Source organism: Salvelinus namaycush, unplaced genomic scaffold, assembly GCF_016432855.1.
Source record: "Salvelinus namaycush isolate Seneca unplaced genomic scaffold, SaNama_1.0 Scaffold260, whole genome shotgun sequence".
NCBI classification, from domain to species: Eukaryota; Metazoa; Chordata; class Actinopteri; order Salmoniformes; family Salmonidae; genus Salvelinus; species Salvelinus namaycush.
In genome coordinates this window covers 80,383-98,382 of record NW_024059453.1, presented here as the reverse complement: position 1 = coordinate 98,382, position 18,000 = coordinate 80,383, and the positions used below count along the sequence as shown (strand labels likewise).

Below are 18,000 nucleotides of genomic sequence, written 5' to 3'. Positions count from 1 at the left end.
TAGAAATGGTCAGGAACGTTACAGAACGTTCAGATAGAAATATGATTCTCTGTCCTCAAGAATAGAGTCATATCAGCCCTATTCATTTCATTTCTACCTGCAAGTTATGTTCTGACAATTTTGCCTTACTGAATGCACCCCAGACGTGCCAGTACTAAATAACGTGAACTGAGGATTGGTTCTTACCTCGTCAGAGAGGCATGGGAGCCATCCCAGGGGTGGGCTTGAACAGAGGCCTACAGAGCTCCTTCAGCTTGCTGGACATGTCAGTCAGTCTAGGGTGAAAAAGAGAACAGGCATTTAGATTCTCAATACTGTACCTCCAAATCTAGACTAATACAGCTTACTGCATTGCAAAACTGTGACCAAAACACTTGCATTTGTGGCCCTTCGACTTGGCAGTGCAACCTTTGGTTCACAATGTGCCTCTTTTTACTTTACTATTATGACTAATTCAAAAAGTAAATGTGAGATTGACCAAAAATAAACCAAATGAAAGGATCTGCCTGTCTCCATTTTGAGTGAGCAATAGGTGAGCCCTGCTTTGGTATAGCCCAATTGAGTCTGTTGTATTAGTGTTGCACTCACAAGTTACGAATGTTAGTTGTTTCCTTCTTCTCGTCGATTAGAGCTCGCTCTGCGGCGCGTGCAATCACCTAGAGAGAAAGAAGAGACATTTAAAATCTCCTGTTTTGGACTAAACTCACCTTACAAATGACTGGCCAAACAGAAGACTTTAAAAAAATGTCCTGATCCTAATGTATGTGCCATCGATGGGGGTTGAGAAATGAGACATTTGTTGTTTCTTTAACAAATGGACTAATAAAGTCGTGTTGTACAAACCCAGTTCTCGTGAGATTTCTGCTCCTGCTCAATGATCTGAGCTTTGTAGAACTTCTCGGTCCATTTCAGCTCGTCCTGGATCTCCTTAACGCGCTGCCTACACACCTTGACCTCCTCCTCTAGGGCCTTGCCGTCCATCTCCGTCAGCCGGTCTTCCTTGTTGGGGCGCTCAAACTCCTCCTTGGTCAGCTTCCTGTAAGGCGACACACAAATTAAATCAAACTATTTAAAGACCATTTGAAAAACTCAAACCTCAGAGTAAAATAATACAGTAAAAGACAAGGAAAAATGTTTTTTTTTACATGCTGTGGAACCATGGAGAACAAACCCTACTATGGTATTAACACATGAACTGCACTGCTTCTGATTCCACTTACTGCTGCAAAGCGTTCTCCTTCTGCTGGTACATCTCTGTCATGATGTCATTCTTCTGCTGCAGGGTCTTGTACTGGTTCTCCAGGTGGTTCTTGTCACTTTTCACCAACAAGATGTCATGCTCCAGCTTCTGAAATTGCTCTGTGGTGAAAACAAGTTGATAGTGTTGAGAGAGAAAAGGCAGTGATGCATATCAAATTCTAGTTGCTGGGACATACCTTCCAGCTCTTTCCTGGACTTCTCTTCGTTCAGCAGCTTGGTCATGAAGCGATCGCGCTCTTCCTCCACAACAGACAGAGTGGTCTGGACCTGTGGAAAGTTATTCCAACAGTTAGTGGAATAGTTGACACACTTCTTGGTTCTGAGCACAAGTTTTACCTGCCTTCAGGTACACAGAAATCTGGGTCCGTTTAAGAAAGAACTCATTCTTACCCGAGAGACATCCATCATTTGCTTATGGCGGTTTTGGATGATGGTCTGCTTGTCTGAAACAAATAATTGTAAACACAGTGACACGTTTCAGGAAAGTAGGCGTATGTCGCGCGTCAATACTTCACAGGAGAAGCATTTGAATGTAGAACTATCAAAATGCGTTTTTGGGGGCAAAATGCCTTCTGGTACGTGAACTTCCATGTGCCTTAATAACAAACTTGTATGCCATCCGTAAATACGAATAAAAATGGTAAACTATGAGCAGAGTTAGTTTAGCCACGGAAAAAGGAAGGAACCTTCCCTCTAGCCATGATTGGCTGAGATAATGGATGAGCTGGACGCGCCATGAAACGAGTTCGGATTGGTCTGCCATGTAGCACGCTTCTGTCTATAACATGAGCTTCTCAGTATGTGTAAGTAACCCTTTCTAACGCAGCTTTTTTGAAAGATGCTCTCCACTTTTAGGAGACCCAAGTTTTGAAATCAGTGGACTGTCCGGTGGAAGCAGAGTATGATAGCTAAGGAGATGGAGAAAATTCTGTGGTTTGATTGCAAATATGCAGAGGCAGTCAAAAATAGAACACATAGAAGGCTGTTGTATAAAACACCTGTCTCCAGAATACATCTTCAAACTAAGGGAAACCATTTTCAGATATAAGTTTCTAATTTTGTCAGAAAGTCATTTTCTCATTGCAAAATAAAGCATATTGTTAGCTAGCTAACAATATGTGTGAACAATGCTGAATGGGTATTCAAAGCAGAATTACTTTCCCATTGTTCCTCAACTGTAGTGTATGATATACCATTTTGATGCTCCGAGTTTCTACTTTAATCCAATGTAAAAAAAACACAATTTCAAATTTTGCTACATAAGACCAAATCACATGACAGTATCCTAATCAGAGAAGGCTGGTGGGAGGAGCTATAGAAGGACTGGCTCACTATAAAGGCATAAATGGAACGGAGTCAAGCACACTGTTTCCATGTATTTGGTTCCATTCCAGCCATTACAAGGAGCCCGTCCTCCTATAGCTCCTCCCACCAGCCTCCTCTGAATAGGACACCGTGTCAGGTGACTTACCGTTAGAGGCTACCCCGTTAGCAACAACTCCACCTTTCAGGTCATCGCAGGCCTCCAGGTCTCCTAGCAGGTCAGATAGAACCTGCCAGAGAGATTGAGAACCACCAATTGATACATTACACTTTTCCCCTGGAATCAGTCAAGAAGTATTTTTTTGGAACATAATACAGGTGACATGTTTCTTTGTCATCAGGGTGCATTTGAGAAGGTGTGAACAGGAATTGATGTGTGTAACAATATCGTAACGTGTAAAAGAAAAACTCAACGTTGTGGTCCTTCTGAAGGAGGGAATCCTCCAGGTCATTCTGGGACTTCTGGTAGACTTTGATCTGCTCGCTTGTCTCCCTGTGCTTCTCCTCCCACAACTTGACAGCATGGTGCAGCTGTAACAAGGAAATTAGGTCATCAGGACGGTGCAATGCAGGCCCTGTATGGCCAATGAGTCCTACACAATGTCATGAGGCTTAAAGTGTGAATTGTTGTTCCATATTGGTACTCACCGAGAGGTTCTCCTCCTTCAGGGTGGCAATATCCTTCTCCAGAACCTGGACCTGGACATTCCGGGCATCTTCGCGGAGTTTGGCTTCATCCATCAGAATGGTAGACTACAGATTCAATGATAAGGATAATGAAAAGGAAATAAACACTTTACATTTGATTGTTGCAATGTTAATATATTTGACATATTTTCATTGGGCATGTTCACTTATATGACCTATACCTTCGACAGTGCATCCTGGGTCTTCTTCTTGCTGCGCTTCAACTTCTCAATGGTTTTGTCCATTTCGGACATCTATGGGCAAAGATAATGATAAGCATAATGACAACCATCTTTCTCTGTCCTCATCAACGAGCCATCCTATTTAGGATAGTAGCTGGCTAATAGTAGCTGCCTATGCTGTCTACATCACGAAAGCAACTGCTCTCTAGGGTATCTCTCTCTCATTTGCAGGCTGTCCCTTTCTCTCTGTCTGCCCGCGCAAGTCCATGCAGCTGTAGGTGCAATGGATTGTGGTCATTTTAGTCAATTACCACATTTTCTGCACTAAACTATGTTGAATATTTATTTTCCTGTTGAAAACTACAACGTCCCGAAGTATGTGCTTGATTTGATTTCTCTCTAGAGAAACGGCACATTGAGCTCACATAATAAACTAACTTAATGGAATTCAAATAATTGAACCGACGTCAGAGAATTGGTTGTTCTGAAACATTTTAATTACAGCTAAATCGCTCAATACTACTCACCATATCTTCATGTTTCGCAGTATTGGCCCGCTCTTTGTCAAAGGATATGGCGTGTAAGTTATTTTCCTCGTCCAGGCGCTCATTTTGTCTCTCCATCTCTTGCACAATATTCTATTGGACAGAAAAAGAAAATGCGTAGTCAATTTAAACACTATGGAGAAGAAAAAAATAATAAAAGATCTAATAATTGTCAGCATGACAATGACATGTGATCAAGATAATATTTTTTAGAGACTCACCTCCAATTCCTGGATCTTTTCCAGAGATAAAGTGGCAGATTTTTCAGACAGCTTTTGCTTTTCTTTAAGTTCTTCGCCCTGAGGGGAACCCAGTAGAAATATACTGTCAAAACATTATGTACCTTAATTCACATTGAACTCAAAAGTCTGGATCTTAGTCAGTGAAAAGTCTCTGCAACTTACCTGTTGCTGCAGTTCAGCGACCTTGTGGAGTATCTCCTTCTTCTCTTGTTCAAGCTTTTTCATCCTGTCCACCATTTCTTTTTCAGTAGCGAATAAAAACCATGACAAGAGTATGAAATCAGACATGGTTTACACATGACAAGAACACCAGCCTGTAAGCAATATGAATGAGGATTCACTATGCACCCTAAATAGCCAGAGAGAAGAACTTACTTAGATATGACTTGCTTTTGACCTGTGAGAAGGAAAAGAAAAGTGGCAGCAAACAGCCTCCTCAACGGTAGCATACAATACATCATAGAATAACATAAAGCAATCAGATGATGAAATTATGAAAGCAGTAACTGTGCAACAACGACTTACAGATAGAATGCTCCTCCAGAAGAGGAAGCCGATGACCCCGGCACCTGCAGTGATCAGCACGGGTTCACAGGACACGCCGTAGAAGTCTGGACCTGGCTTCCAGTGCTCTGGCAGGCTGGTGACCATCTGGGGAAAGACAGGTCAAATCAGTGTTACTACAGCACATGTCAGGCTTAGCAAATAAGTTGGGTAATAGCTGGGCTGAGATGACAGAAGAAAATAAGTGATGTTAAAAACATTGAACTAAACCATCAGGCATTCCAGTGTTCTGTTTACAAGCATGGCTAATGGTTATCCCACTGAGCACCCTCTCAGTCAATGCAGAGGCATATCTTCAGATCAAATCAAGGTGGGTTTAGAAATAGATGTAGCCTATAACCTAGTTGTTGATCAAAATCAATAGAGAGAGGATTTGCCTTGACCTTATGTAATTAATGGGGATTGGATTGGACTGGGGCCCTACCACTGTCCAACCATGGTGACCTTTGCACAATACAGAACTTCCATCGCAGTCGCTCAGTGAAATTCAGGGATTGGCTAAATTAATCACCACAGAGTGGATCTAACTAACAAGCCTTAGGCCTATGTGGATTTAGAGTGCAAAAGATTGCATCATGTAGCCTTTCATCCTGTAAAATGGCCAATATACAAAACAGATGATTACATAACATATCACTAGACATGAGCCACATGTAGATTTTAATGGCATGTAACCTCAAGTGATAGTTATGTAAGGGGAAGCTGTCAAAGGAAAATTCAACAACTTGAAGGCACCTCTCGATCTGAGACCCAGATATAGGAAGAACGGATACTGCTAGTCTGGAAAGTGAGCCATTTTTTAAATGAGGAAGAGGACAGGCAAATGAAGTTGCCAACAAGATTCAGTTTCAATGTAGCTAGCCAGCCAGAAATGTGGCGGCCTAAGACTTGACTAGCCAGCTAGCTACATTGTAGCCAACTACTTACATATCGAAGTACAAGACAGTACAAGACAGGCAGTTGATCAGATTCTGTCATCAGGGGCAAAGTGGGTAAAGGGGTTGTTTCTTCCGAATCCATCGCTACTGTACGTTACTTTGACAGTTGAGCTGGCTATCTAGTTAGTTTGGCTTGTGACTTGCAATGCAACTCGTTTGCGTAAACCCGAAAATCCTCATTTCACCAACTGATCAACGTAGTCGACTACTGGAGAGGATCCTTCATCGTGGTTCTCTTTACCCAGGAGAGGACAATATGTACCTATCTTTCTAGCTACTATAACCTAAGCTTGAAGGTTAGCTTGCCAATGCTGGCTCTGCTTCGCCAACAACATGTCTACTAGCCTCCTTTTAGAGTTCTGAACGTGATTACTTTCTAAGCAAAACGCACAAAGCCTGGTAAAACGAGCGGGGTATCATTTATATCCCACTCAATAAGCAAAACACTGGCTGTGGACACTTAACTTCAGTCTACACTTCACTAGAACAAGTCAACAAAAAAATGGGAAAGGATCACTGAACCTGGGCTGCATTCAGTACGTTTTTACGTTCTGGAACGTTTAATTTAACGGAAACGGTGCTGTACTCAACTACCAGTTGAAAAAAGGGGAAGGGTTGGGTAACGCTGTCAGCATGGCAAATGCCGCCCCCCAAATAAAAATAATACATGCATTGTCCCAGCAATAATATAATAAGTATGAATACTTGAGTCCTAAGCACTACATGCAGGCAATTAGTCAATTACAATAGGAAGGAAAGCCCATTCACAAGAGAGAAATACATGAAGTAACTTACCATAACACCATATATTCCAAGATACTCATAAAACAGGGTGACGAGACGACCAGATAAAATTAGCACTGATACGAATGATGAACCACTCTGCTCATCTTCATGGAAATCAGTGACAGGAGGTGACTCCAGAGATCCTGGAAATACAGCACAAGCAAATTAGGTTAATGCATACAGTTTACATCTCACCACAATTTCAAAAGTAGGGAAGTATAATGAACACCTACCTGAGGGAGGGTGATCCATGTCTACGCTAAGTCCCATGTCCAAGGTGTTTTCAGACATATCCCCATCTTTTGAACCGTTCAGAGAGGTTCAAACAGTGAGTAAATGTTCATGCATTGCAATCTAACTGGCATTGTCAGGAAGTGTATTTGTTCTGTCAACAGATTACTATTTACTTTGTTGTACTTCTTGGGCATTTCTTAAAGCTTATTCTGCAAACCAAATCTCCAGGCATTATTATCATGTCATTAGCAATGTATGAGACTTTCCAAATATTTATTTAACAAAAGGTTTTAATCCTCCTATACTCTGACATGAACATAAACTGAAAAAAAGCATTATTACCTGTGTCAGGGTGTAGTTGACTGCCCACTGCCATGGGAGCACTGTTTCTGGCCGTTGAGTACTTCTGACGCAGGGTGAACACCAATTTCTGGAAGTCGTCCAAGATGGAAGCTTCCTCAAGAAACTCACCAGCCTCCTGCTGCTGGTCAGCGTTCTCATGGGCATCCAGCATCCTCTCAATCTCATCCAGGATTGGGGTTTCAGAGGCTTCCAAAATGGCTTCCAGCACCTTTTCAATGTCCTCACGGGCGTTTGTCTGGGACAGCCGGGCAGCCTTCAGCTCCAGGTCAAAAAACAGGAACTCCAACCTAAAGAGGTTCACGGGACCTAGAATCTTTTGGAGGCGCTCCATATCCTCCTCCTTGCAGCGGTCTCGCAATAGTGTCAGCCTCAACACATTGTCACTGTATTCCGTCTCTTTGTTTGGAAGGGGATCCAGAACTTTATCTTTAAGTGAGGGTGTGTGGCTTTCAGCATCATTTTCAGTCTCATGCACCTCAGGTTCTATGTCAATAGCCTCGTCGTGTTGGACCACATCCAACACATCACTGGATACAACATCGGTTTGTGTATAATTATTGGGTTGCTCTGACCCAAATTCAGATAGATTTTCTGTGTCATTTTCATCAGTGTGCTCAGTTTTGGATGAAGATAATACTGCATTTTCATCCTCTAGCAACTCTTCCTCAATCTCTTCCCCCTCTAGGTGTATTGAATCCTCCTCCTCTATGGGGAGTTCTTGATGGCTCTCTTTCACCATTGTGTTTCTACTTGGATCTGGGACCTTCTGGTATGGTTCTTGAAATAGTCTGAAAAGCTCTGTACCACCCTGTTTAAAACTATTCTCTACTTGTGAGAAATCTACTGACTCCGCATTTTGTATGGGGAGTTCTTCAACAGCTTGTTTCTGCTCTGATTCGTTAATTTTACTATCAAAGTCTGAGAGCATGTCTGTCTGTGAGAGCTGTTTAGGGACTGGGCTGTCATCTTCTGTAAGATTCTCTGCTAAAGCCTCAGTGTGTTCAAAGGGACTCGCCTCATCAGCAGGAGGTGTTGAAGGTTCGATGTCACCTTCTTCAGATTCATCCTCAAACTGCAACGTCTGAGAATCCTCATCAGGTACTTTGACAGCATCCTCACTGAAATTAGAGTGCCCAGGTTCCTCAAAGATTAGCTCAGAGGAAGTAGAACAGCCAAATGACTCCTTGGGTTCTTCAATTTTGGGAGGCTCCTCTGGTGTAATCTCACCTTCATCATCATCCTCCTCGTCATCTTCCTCTGAACCGGCAACATAAGCTATTCTTTCCCCACCACTGACAATGTTAAAAACGGTATCACCAAATGCAGACCACAGGTTATTGTCCTTGGAGTCCTGTTTCTGTGTATGAGGTACCTCTGATAGACTGTCTTCCTCATCTGTCTGATCAGATTCCGGAATGTTCTCGTGTTCCAAATTAGAACTTTCTTCAGAAAAAGCCAGCAATGGAGTTTCCCTGAGATGATAATCACTTTCCTCATCCTGCTGATATTCAGTCTTGTCACTTTCCTCGTCATATGGAGTCACCTTCCAAGTGTCCTCATTATTGGAAGTGACAGCATCAAAAGTTATTCCAAGTATGATTTTTAAATCAGGAATAGGTCTGCCTTCTGAAAAACCATCAGGTGCATTTTCTAACGCAGGATCATCTTTGGAATCAGGTTCTGAGGGGGTTTCTTTGATCTCACCTTCCTCTGGTTCAACAACACTGTACGGCACAGAGTCCTCTGTCCTCTGCTGATCTTTCTGAAGGTAATCTTTGATCCTCTCAGCTGTGGTCTCAAGTACAGTGTTAGATTCCACACCCTTTGTGTCAAGAGTTTCAGGCTGAGGCAGAGAGGACTCTAAAGCCTCAAAATGTCTCAGATCATCATTATCTGGAACCTCTACAACCTTATCAATGTCCTCAGGTACATCCCTATCAATCTCATCATTTTCTAACAGTGTCACTTCAGGTGGAGGCTCATCCACTTCCACCGTGGTGCTCTCAGCACTTTTGTTTAGGTAAAAAGTCTCTGTGGTTACTTGCACAGAATCCTCCTTGTCTGTTAACAATAAAGAGGAACCTAACAGTGAATCAAGGTCATAACTGTCAAACTTATCGTGTCCAGTGTCAAAGCAAACAATGTCGGTTTCCTGAAAAGAAAAAGAAAACATTGTTTGAGTCATACTACCTATTTCAGAAAGAAGTTCAGTCATTCCAGACAATGTTTTAAGCGATGATGCATTGGCAGTAGTGAACTAGGCCTACAACTATTTATTGACTTACCTCAGCAGGAATCTCCAATTATTTTTCAGTGTATATGTGATTGATTACGAGTTGGTCCTTATTGAAGTAACCAAAGCGGTTACCAACCTATTGCAAGAAATGGAAACAAAACAGAGAATGAAACATGTTAACAAAACAGAAAAAGCTTCAACATTCCTTCTAGACTGCAATGTTATCACATACAGTACCAGTAAAAAGTTTGGACACACCTACTCATTCAAGGGTTTTTCTTTATTTTCTACATTGTATAATAATAGTGAAGACATCAAAACTATGAAATAACAGATATGGAATCATGTAGTAACCCCAAAAAAGTGTACAAAAAAATATCTAAATATATTTTATATTCTTCAAAGAAGCCCAAATCAAATAACATTTTATTGGTCACATACACGTATTTAGCAGATGTAATTGCGGGTGTAGCAAAATGCATGTTGTGTTGTTGAAACAGGAATGCTTTTCCAACAGTCTTGAAGGAGTTCCCACATATGTTGAGCTCTTGTTGGCTGCTTTTCCTTCACTCTGTGGTCCACTTCATCCCAAACCATCTCAATTGGGTTGAGGTCGGGTAAATGTGGTGAAAAAGCCCTTACACAGCCTGGAGGTGTGTTGGGTCATTGTCCTGCTGAAAAACAAATAATTGTCCCACTAAGCACAAACCACATGGGATGGCAGATCACTGCAGAATGCTGTGGTAGCCATGCCGGTTAAGTGAGCCTTGAATTCTAAATAAATCACAGACAGTGTCACCAGCAAAGCACCCCCACACCTCTTCCATGCTTCACGGTGGGAACCACCCATGCGGAGATAATTTGTTCACCTACTCTGCATCTCATAAAGACACGAAGGTTGGAACCAAAACTCTCAAATTTGTACTCATCAGACCAAAGGACAGATTTCCACCAGTCTAATGTCCATTGCTCGTGTGTCTAGGCCCAAGCAAGTGTCTTCTTCTTATTAGGGTCCTTCAGTAGTGGCCTGATTCAGGGCCTGATTCACGCAGTCTCCTCTGATCAGTTGATGTTGGGCTATGTCTGTTACTTGAACTCTGTGAAGCATTTACTTGGGCTTCAATATGAGGTGCAGTTAACTCGCAGCAGAGGTAGCGCTGGGTCTTCCTTTCGTGTGGCAGTCCTCATAAGAGCCAGTTTCATCATAGCGCTTGATGGTTTTTGCGACTGCACTGTTCTTGCCATAATATGGACTTGGTCTTTTACCAAATCTTCTGTGAACCACCCCAACCTTGTCACAACACAACTGGCTCAAACGCATATATAAGGAAATAAATTCCACAAATAACATTTTAATAAGGCACACCTGTTAATTGAAATGCATTCCAGGTGACTACCTCATGAAGTTGGTTGACAGAATGCCAAGTCTGTGCAAAGCAGTCATCAAGACAATGGGTGGCTACTTTAAAGAATCTAAAATATATTTGATTTGTTTAACACTTTTTTGGTTGCTACATGATTCCATGTGTTTTCCAAAGTTTTGATGTCTTTACTATTTTCTACATTGTAGAATAATAGTGAAATAAAACCCTTGAATGAGTAGGTGTGTCCAAACTTTTGACAGGTACTGTAATTTAATATTAACTCATACTTACACTCCCTGCACATATATTTGTCCTTTGGCCTGAGAGTTTATAGTAGACATATATAGTCTCTCCTTTTTTAAATGACAGAAACCGACAGTCTGGTCCGGTGAAATCGCTGAAAGCTTTGCCCCGGCACAGGAGCACTGTGGAGAGGAATGATTCAAAGATCAGTTGTTTCACGCCTACCAAAGATTCCAGCCCATTACCTCAGCGTCCTCCCTATGTGCCCCATGCACAATCAGGGTGTGAATAGAATACACATCACTATTGTAAGCCTTGTTTTATCTGCTTCTCTTTTTACAGAGCCAGAGTATCCAAAAGGAAAGCCAAGCATTAAGGCTAAATAGAATATTGTTTTTGTCTTGATAAGGTAGATGTAAAAAGAGAAGAACTTGCAAGCAGAGGGGTTAATGACATGCCAGTATTTTATGTCAACAATAGCTAGCTTTATAGCTAACCAGGCCTATAATCCATCTTGCAATTTGCTTCCTAAACCAACACAGAAGTGTGATATATTAATGGTCAGTTTAGTAAGTAACTATAGTAGTTGATTACAATTAAGCTCACATCTCTATTATTGTGTGTAGCTAGCTAGTTAGTTAACTAAGAAGACTGCCAGATCAATTGGCAAGTTGTCATGTAGTTAGTTAGTCAATGTTCACAAGTTTGGATTAGCTATGGGCCCTTGTGTAGCTTTGCCTTTGGGTTCAAGAAAATATATAGGCCAAAAGCTTGTTTACATGGTGCAAGCTACTAATGTAGTTACTACAGAAACACAGTTATTATAGTTCCAGAATTTGGCAACTAGTCAGGCAGTAGCCAACACTGGCTGAGACTTCGCTTCGGCTACAACTAAGCAAGCTTAGGTTATTATGCATTGGTAGTGTAACGACCTTGGGTTTATAAGCGTGGAAATCGACTCTGCCGCACGAGCATGCTTTTGCGGCACAGTCGATAGCGTGCTGGACTTCGGGCTAGAAGGTCGAGGGTTCGAGACCTGCTCCCTGCCTGTTTCATTACAGTATTTACAACTAACGTTAACGATAGTTGCGCTAGGTTAGCCAAGTTCATCCCCTTGAAATGACAACGCCGGTCAAGCTAGCTAGCTATGGAAAGATGGAAGCATCCTGAAAGTTCGCTTGAGTTTAGCGCCAAGTACTTACTAATGCATTCCTCGTCTGCACTGTCTTGTTTTGCACACTTTGTACAAAATAATAAAATGCAGTACTACAGGATATTTCTTAACGTAACTCTTTATTAGCTAGTGTTGATGATCATTTACATGAGAATGAGACCAAGTCAAGACGCTGGACAGGGTGGACTTAGATATAGTAAAGGCAGTTTATTCAGAGTCAAAGATATCTTGCAAAGCGTGCACGGGCTCGTTCATTTGGGTCAGAGGGAACCAGCAGAAGAGAGCCCCTAAACAAAGTGTGCATTAGATTTTATACATTAATGTGACGTAGGTTGAGTCTGGTAGTTCTGTTCTCCTGACTGGTCCTGAAGAGTTGGAGGCGGGTCTGCTCTGGCCAGAACAGGGGCCCCATTGGTGCACTGCAGAGTCCTCTGCTCTTGGCACCTGACCAGTAGAGAGGGGAGATAATGTGTGTGTGTGTGTTTGGGTTCATGCGATGTAACTCTTTGTGTGTCCAGGAGTCATGAGATGGGCTAGGGGGTTTCCTGAGTTAGAGGGATGTGAGCAATTACTTAAGTCAGGCGGTTTAGTTTGGCGCTTCATAACTGTTCAGTGCGGTCATCAGTTTTGTGACAATGGGGTATCCTGTTCGGTGCCTCAGCAGTCTTGTGTTTTAGTCATGGGGTGTGTTGTACAAGCTTTTAATCCTATGGTCACACACAGTCTCTAGCGCAGCCAGATGACACTAAAACAGGAGTTATCTAAAGGTTAACTAGTCTGACCATTGAGTTAACTAACCCAATGGTACTGTATGCACAAGCTATATGTATGTTCATATATATGTAGATATGGTTATGTATGTATGCATAAGCTAGATGTATATTTATTATATATAACACTAGCTATAACTGGCATGTTCACGTATCGCCAACCATGATCAAACTAACCATGACCTAACCATTTGGGTGGTCTTAACCAATCATAGCACAGTATGATATGGCGGTAAAATGCATCCAATTATAACTCAGTATGTTTACACATATGAATATTACATCCCCCTTCTTTTAAAACAAAATAAAAAAAAATACATATTCTAAGCGTTTCTTTTGAAAACATGCTCTGCAGTTTGAACTCAAGGTAAGTAACCATTTATATTGCATACTACACCAACTGAATCAACATAGACTCTGAAACAATGATCCAACATACTGTTACTTTTCGAACAAGGGATTCTCAGCAACTCAGCTTTCACAGTAGAAATACATCTTAACATTTCAAACAAATACAATACCAAAGCATTTCAAGTGAACTTTCAATAACAAGTTTACAGTGTGGAACTCTTTTAGGGCAGCGATCCGCCTACACCCTTTGACATTTCACAGGTCTAGGACAGCTCTGGGCTTGACCTCTCTTCCTGACCTTGTGCGATATGATGCTGAGCATGCTTCTGTGTCAGTCAACAGCTCTTGTGATGTTGCAGGTAAGTATGGTGTATGTTGTGCTGTGTGTGTGTGTTTAGTCCATCACGCTCTCTTTCAGGGGAACAGTTCATCTCATCAGTGTGTTGTTCTTTTGTGTTCAGTAGGTGACGACGATTGCGGCGGTACACCGCTCCTTCTGCGGTGCGGACGTGATATGAACGTTCAGTGTTAGCTGGCTGGATGACGACTGCTGGCTTCCAGAGGCCATGCTCCTGGATTCTAACTGACTCTCCGTCGATCAGTGGTGGCAGTGGTCTAGCTGACCTGTCGTAGTATCGCTTTTGTTGTTGTTGTCTCTGTGCACGTTTTTCATGCATTTCCTTGTAGCTGACGACCTCAGGTTGCAGCTGCTGGTTGGTGCTGGGAAGGATTGAGCGAAGTCAGCGGCTCATCAACAGCTGGGCTGGTGATTTGAAGTTGTCAACTGGAGTGTTGCGGTATTCAAGGAGGCTGAGGTAGGGGTCTCTCTTGTCTGCTTTTGCTTTATCCATGAGTGATTTAGCGATCTGCACTGATTTTTCAGCAAGGCCATTACTTTGAGGGTAATGTGGGCTTGTGGTGACGTGTAAACTCCCATGCTTTTGTGAAGGATTCAAACTCATTTGATTTGTAACAGGGCCCAGATATTAAAGTCTCTACAATGCCATGCCTGGCAAAGGATGCTTTCAGCTTGTGTATCACAGCTGCAGATGTGGTGCTGTGAAGCTTGTCGAGTAGTAGACTACTATCTTCTGTAGTAGTCAACTGTTACGATGTAGTTCTCGTTGTTCCAGGTGAACAGATCGGTTGCCACGACCTGCCAGGGTCGGTCTGGGATACAGTGAGGTAACATTGGCTCTTTGGTGTTTGAGGGGTGTCGTTCAAGACATATGGCGCATTTACCAACAATGTCCTCTATTTGTTTGCACATTCCGGGCCAAAACAAAATGTCCCGTGTTCTCTGTTTGCACTTTTCCATGCCCATGTGTCCAGCATGGATCTTTGTCAAAATCTCTTCCTGAGACTGGTAGGAATGATGATTTTCTCTCCTTTGAAAATTATTCCGTTGATCTGTGATAGTTCATCAGGATGGTTCCAGAATTCTGAGACGCTCTGAGGGCATTTTCTCCTCTCCTCAGGCCGTCCATCCTGTATGACTTTCCTCAGCTGTGCGAGTTGTGAGTCCTTTTCTGTTTCTGCTTGGATCTCCTTCAGTTTTGTGTCACTAACTGGTAAGTTGCTGTACACAGTGTGCACTTGCATGTCCATGCCTTCACTGAGGCTGCTGTCCTTATAGGTAAGAAACTTCTTGGAGAGCGTGTCTGCGACAGGGATGCCTTTGCCTGGACGGTGAGTGATTGTGAAGTCGTATTTTTGTAGTTGAAGAATCATTCTCTGTAGCCTTGGCGGGGCTGCGGCTAGTGGTTTCCTCATGATTGACTCAAGGGGCTTGTGGTCGGATTCCACAATTACTTGTCGTCCATATACGTACTGATGGAAACGTTTACATCCGAACAGAATGGCATAGAGCTCCTTTTCAATTTGATTTCACAGTGTGAGAGATTTGGAAGCGTAGCCGATGGGCTTTCCTTCTTGCAGTAGCACTGCACCTAGTCCATACTTCGACGCGTCTACTTGGAGTCTGAGCTCTTTGTCGGGGTCGTAGTAGGCAAGGATTGGTCCTGGTTCTCTCGTGATCAAGTCTTTCACATTTGGAAAGCAATGTCGTGTTGCTTGTCCCAGAGAAACTCACTGGACTGCTTTAGCAGTTGATGCAGGGGTGCATTAGCATTGGAGAGGCTGGGTGCGAACTTGGCTAAGTAGTTGAAAAGTTGTCTCGTGTGCATAATAAATCATAATACATCTCTGTTTGAAGCACAGAGTTGTGGGCTTCTATTTTATTAAATTGTCTGGAACCTAGCTCTGGTCCAAGTCGGAACGTGCACTAAAGCCCCGAACAAGAGCTATCTGGAACCCACCTGTCTCTCTGCACCTTGGCCAGGTTGTCAGGGGACAGTGGGTTCTCCTCTAGTGTGCGGTTCAGTTCCTTCTGGGATCTGTGCAGCTCACGGGTGGCATCTGACAGTCTCCCAGACTCTCTCTCAAACTGTCGGGCTGCTTTCAGGTTCTGCTCTGCCCCTTTCTGCTGTTCAAGGACCTGTCCAATGTCGGCTGACACAAACTTCCACAAAAACATATGAATACGGGCTGAATAGGAGAAAATTACAGCTTAGATAGCAAGCATACCATTAATTTGCTAAAGACGCATCATCGCTTGAAAAAGCCAACTGACATTAGCTCCGCGTATAATGTTAGCTGAGGATAATCAGATAATACTTTATCAGCTTCTGGACGACCCCTGTAGGTGTCGGGCATGATGTGACCCAGCACTGACAGCTCTGCAGCACAGTCCTGGAGCACTGTACACACTCTGAGCAGCTCTACCCCAGACAAAGGAACCGGCATCCTGATGGTCTGTGAACACTGAATTCGAGCGAAATTAGCCAAGCAATTTACAACATCACTTATCTAGCTAGCTACTAACGATACCGTTTTCTAACTGTGACATTTTTGTGTTAGAAAATATCCTGGGCAAAATGCTCAATAACACAATCAACAGATTCGTAGCTAGGTATATTTCTTACGTGTCTTCACGGAACGTGTTGAAGTTTACTCGCTATATTTATGGACAATAAAAGGCCAGTAGTTTAACTAGAGCATAGTTTAGCTAGTCTAGCAGCACACTTGGTAGTTTACCCCGGTTACCCCGGTAACGCACAACATTTGATTATTGTTTTCAAAAAATGACAAATTCTTATCTACTTTGATTATAATGTTGTGTGAAACGTACGAGAATGCAATAAAGTGACAGCTGAATAGTTAGATACAAATAAATACATGTTTTGATTATGCGTTTCTGTCATAACCGACTACGTGAATTTCCCAGCATTCCATTCCAACTTCCTTTTCCGCCATTTTTCTTACAGTGAAGGTGAGAATTACAAAAGGCCACTTTTATAAAATCGAAATTTCTATGTTATTAAGTCTACATTTGGAATAATGTAGTATAACTCACTCACACAAGCACGAGTCCAGCTCTTTGGCAGATTTTCAGTCTGTGTTGTCGTGTCTCTGTTCAGTTTTTCACAAATGTTTTTTGGCCTCCTCCACGTCTCCTGATGTACTGGCCTGTCTCCTGGTAGCGCCTCCATGCTCTGGACACTACGCTGACAGACACAGCAAACCTTCTTGCCACAGCTCGCATTGATGTGCCATCCTGGATGAGCTGCACTACCTGAGCCACTTGTGTGGGTTGTAGACTCCCGTCTCATGCTACCACTAGAGTGAAAGCACCGCCAGTATTCAAAAGTGACCAAAACATCAGCCAGGAAGCATAGGAACTGAGAAGTGGTCTGTGGTCACCACCTGCAGAACCACTCCTTTATTGGGGGTGTCTTGCTAATTGCCTATAATTTCCACCTGTTGTCTATTCCATTTGCACAACAGCATGTGAAATTTATTGTCAATCAGTGTTGCTTCCTAAGTGGACAGTTTGATTTCACAGAAGTGTGATTGACTTGGAGTTACATTGTGTTGTTTAAGTGTTCCCTCTATTTTTTTGAGCAGTGTATATAAAAGAATGTGTACACCCCTTCAAATGAGTGGATCTGGCTATTTCAGCCACACCTGCTGCTGACAGGTGAATACAACTGAGCAAACAGCCATGCAATCTCCATAGACAAACGTTGGCAGTAGAATAGCTCACTGAAGAGCTCAGTGACTTTCAACATGGCACCGTCATAGGATGCCACCTTTCCAATAAGTCCATTTGACAAATTTCTGCCCTGCTAGAGCTGCCCCGGTCAACTGTAAATGCTGTTATTGTGAAGTGGAAACGTCTAGGAGCATCAATGGCTCAGCCGCGAAGTGTTAGGCCACACAAGCTCACAGAACGGGACCGCTGAGTGCTGAAGCGCATAGCGTGTGAAAATCATCTGTTGTCAGTTGCAACATTCACTACCAAGTTCTAAATTGCCTCTGGAGGCAATGTCAGCACAATAACTCTCAGTTGGGATCTTCATGAAATGGGTTTCCATGTCCGAGCAGCCGCAAACAAGCCTAAAATCATCATGCGCAATGCCAAGCGTCGGCTGGAGTGGTGTATAGCTCGCTGCCATTGGACTCTGGAGCAGTGGAAACGCGTTCTCTGGAGTGACGTATCTGGATTTGGTGGATGTCAGGAGGACTGCCCCAATGCATAGTGCCAACTGTAAAGTTTGGTGGAGGAGGAATAATGGTCTGGGGCTGTTTTTCATGGTTCGGACTAGGCCCTTTAGTTCCAGTGAAGGGAAATCTTAACGCTACAGCATACAATGACATTCCAGAAGATTCTGTGCTT

General features: G+C 42.8%; 1 protein-coding gene across 1 annotated transcript; it reads right to left on the bottom strand.

Annotated features, from left to right (window-relative positions):
• Window positions 1-153: 153 nt before the first annotated feature.
• LOC120039223 (transport and Golgi organization protein 1 homolog) lies at window positions 154-16,067 on the bottom strand. The gene is made up of 20 exons (XM_038984708.1): window positions 15,939-16,067; window positions 15,595-15,783; window positions 7,104-9,276; window positions 6,761-6,826; window positions 6,537-6,670; window positions 4,765-4,890; window positions 4,615-4,636; window positions 4,402-4,478; window positions 4,219-4,296; window positions 3,980-4,090; window positions 3,453-3,524; window positions 3,232-3,336; window positions 2,998-3,114; window positions 2,732-2,813; window positions 1,651-1,703; window positions 1,437-1,527; window positions 1,221-1,359; window positions 844-1,036; window positions 589-656; window positions 154-275 (listed from the first exon to the last, which is right to left on the bottom strand). The coding sequence occupies exons 1-20, from the start codon at window positions 16,065-16,067 to the stop codon at window positions 191-193; spliced, it is 4,110 nt and encodes a 1,369-aa protein (XP_038840636.1). The 3' UTR covers window positions 154-190.
• Between the last annotated feature and the right edge of the window lie 1,933 nt (window positions 16,068-18,000).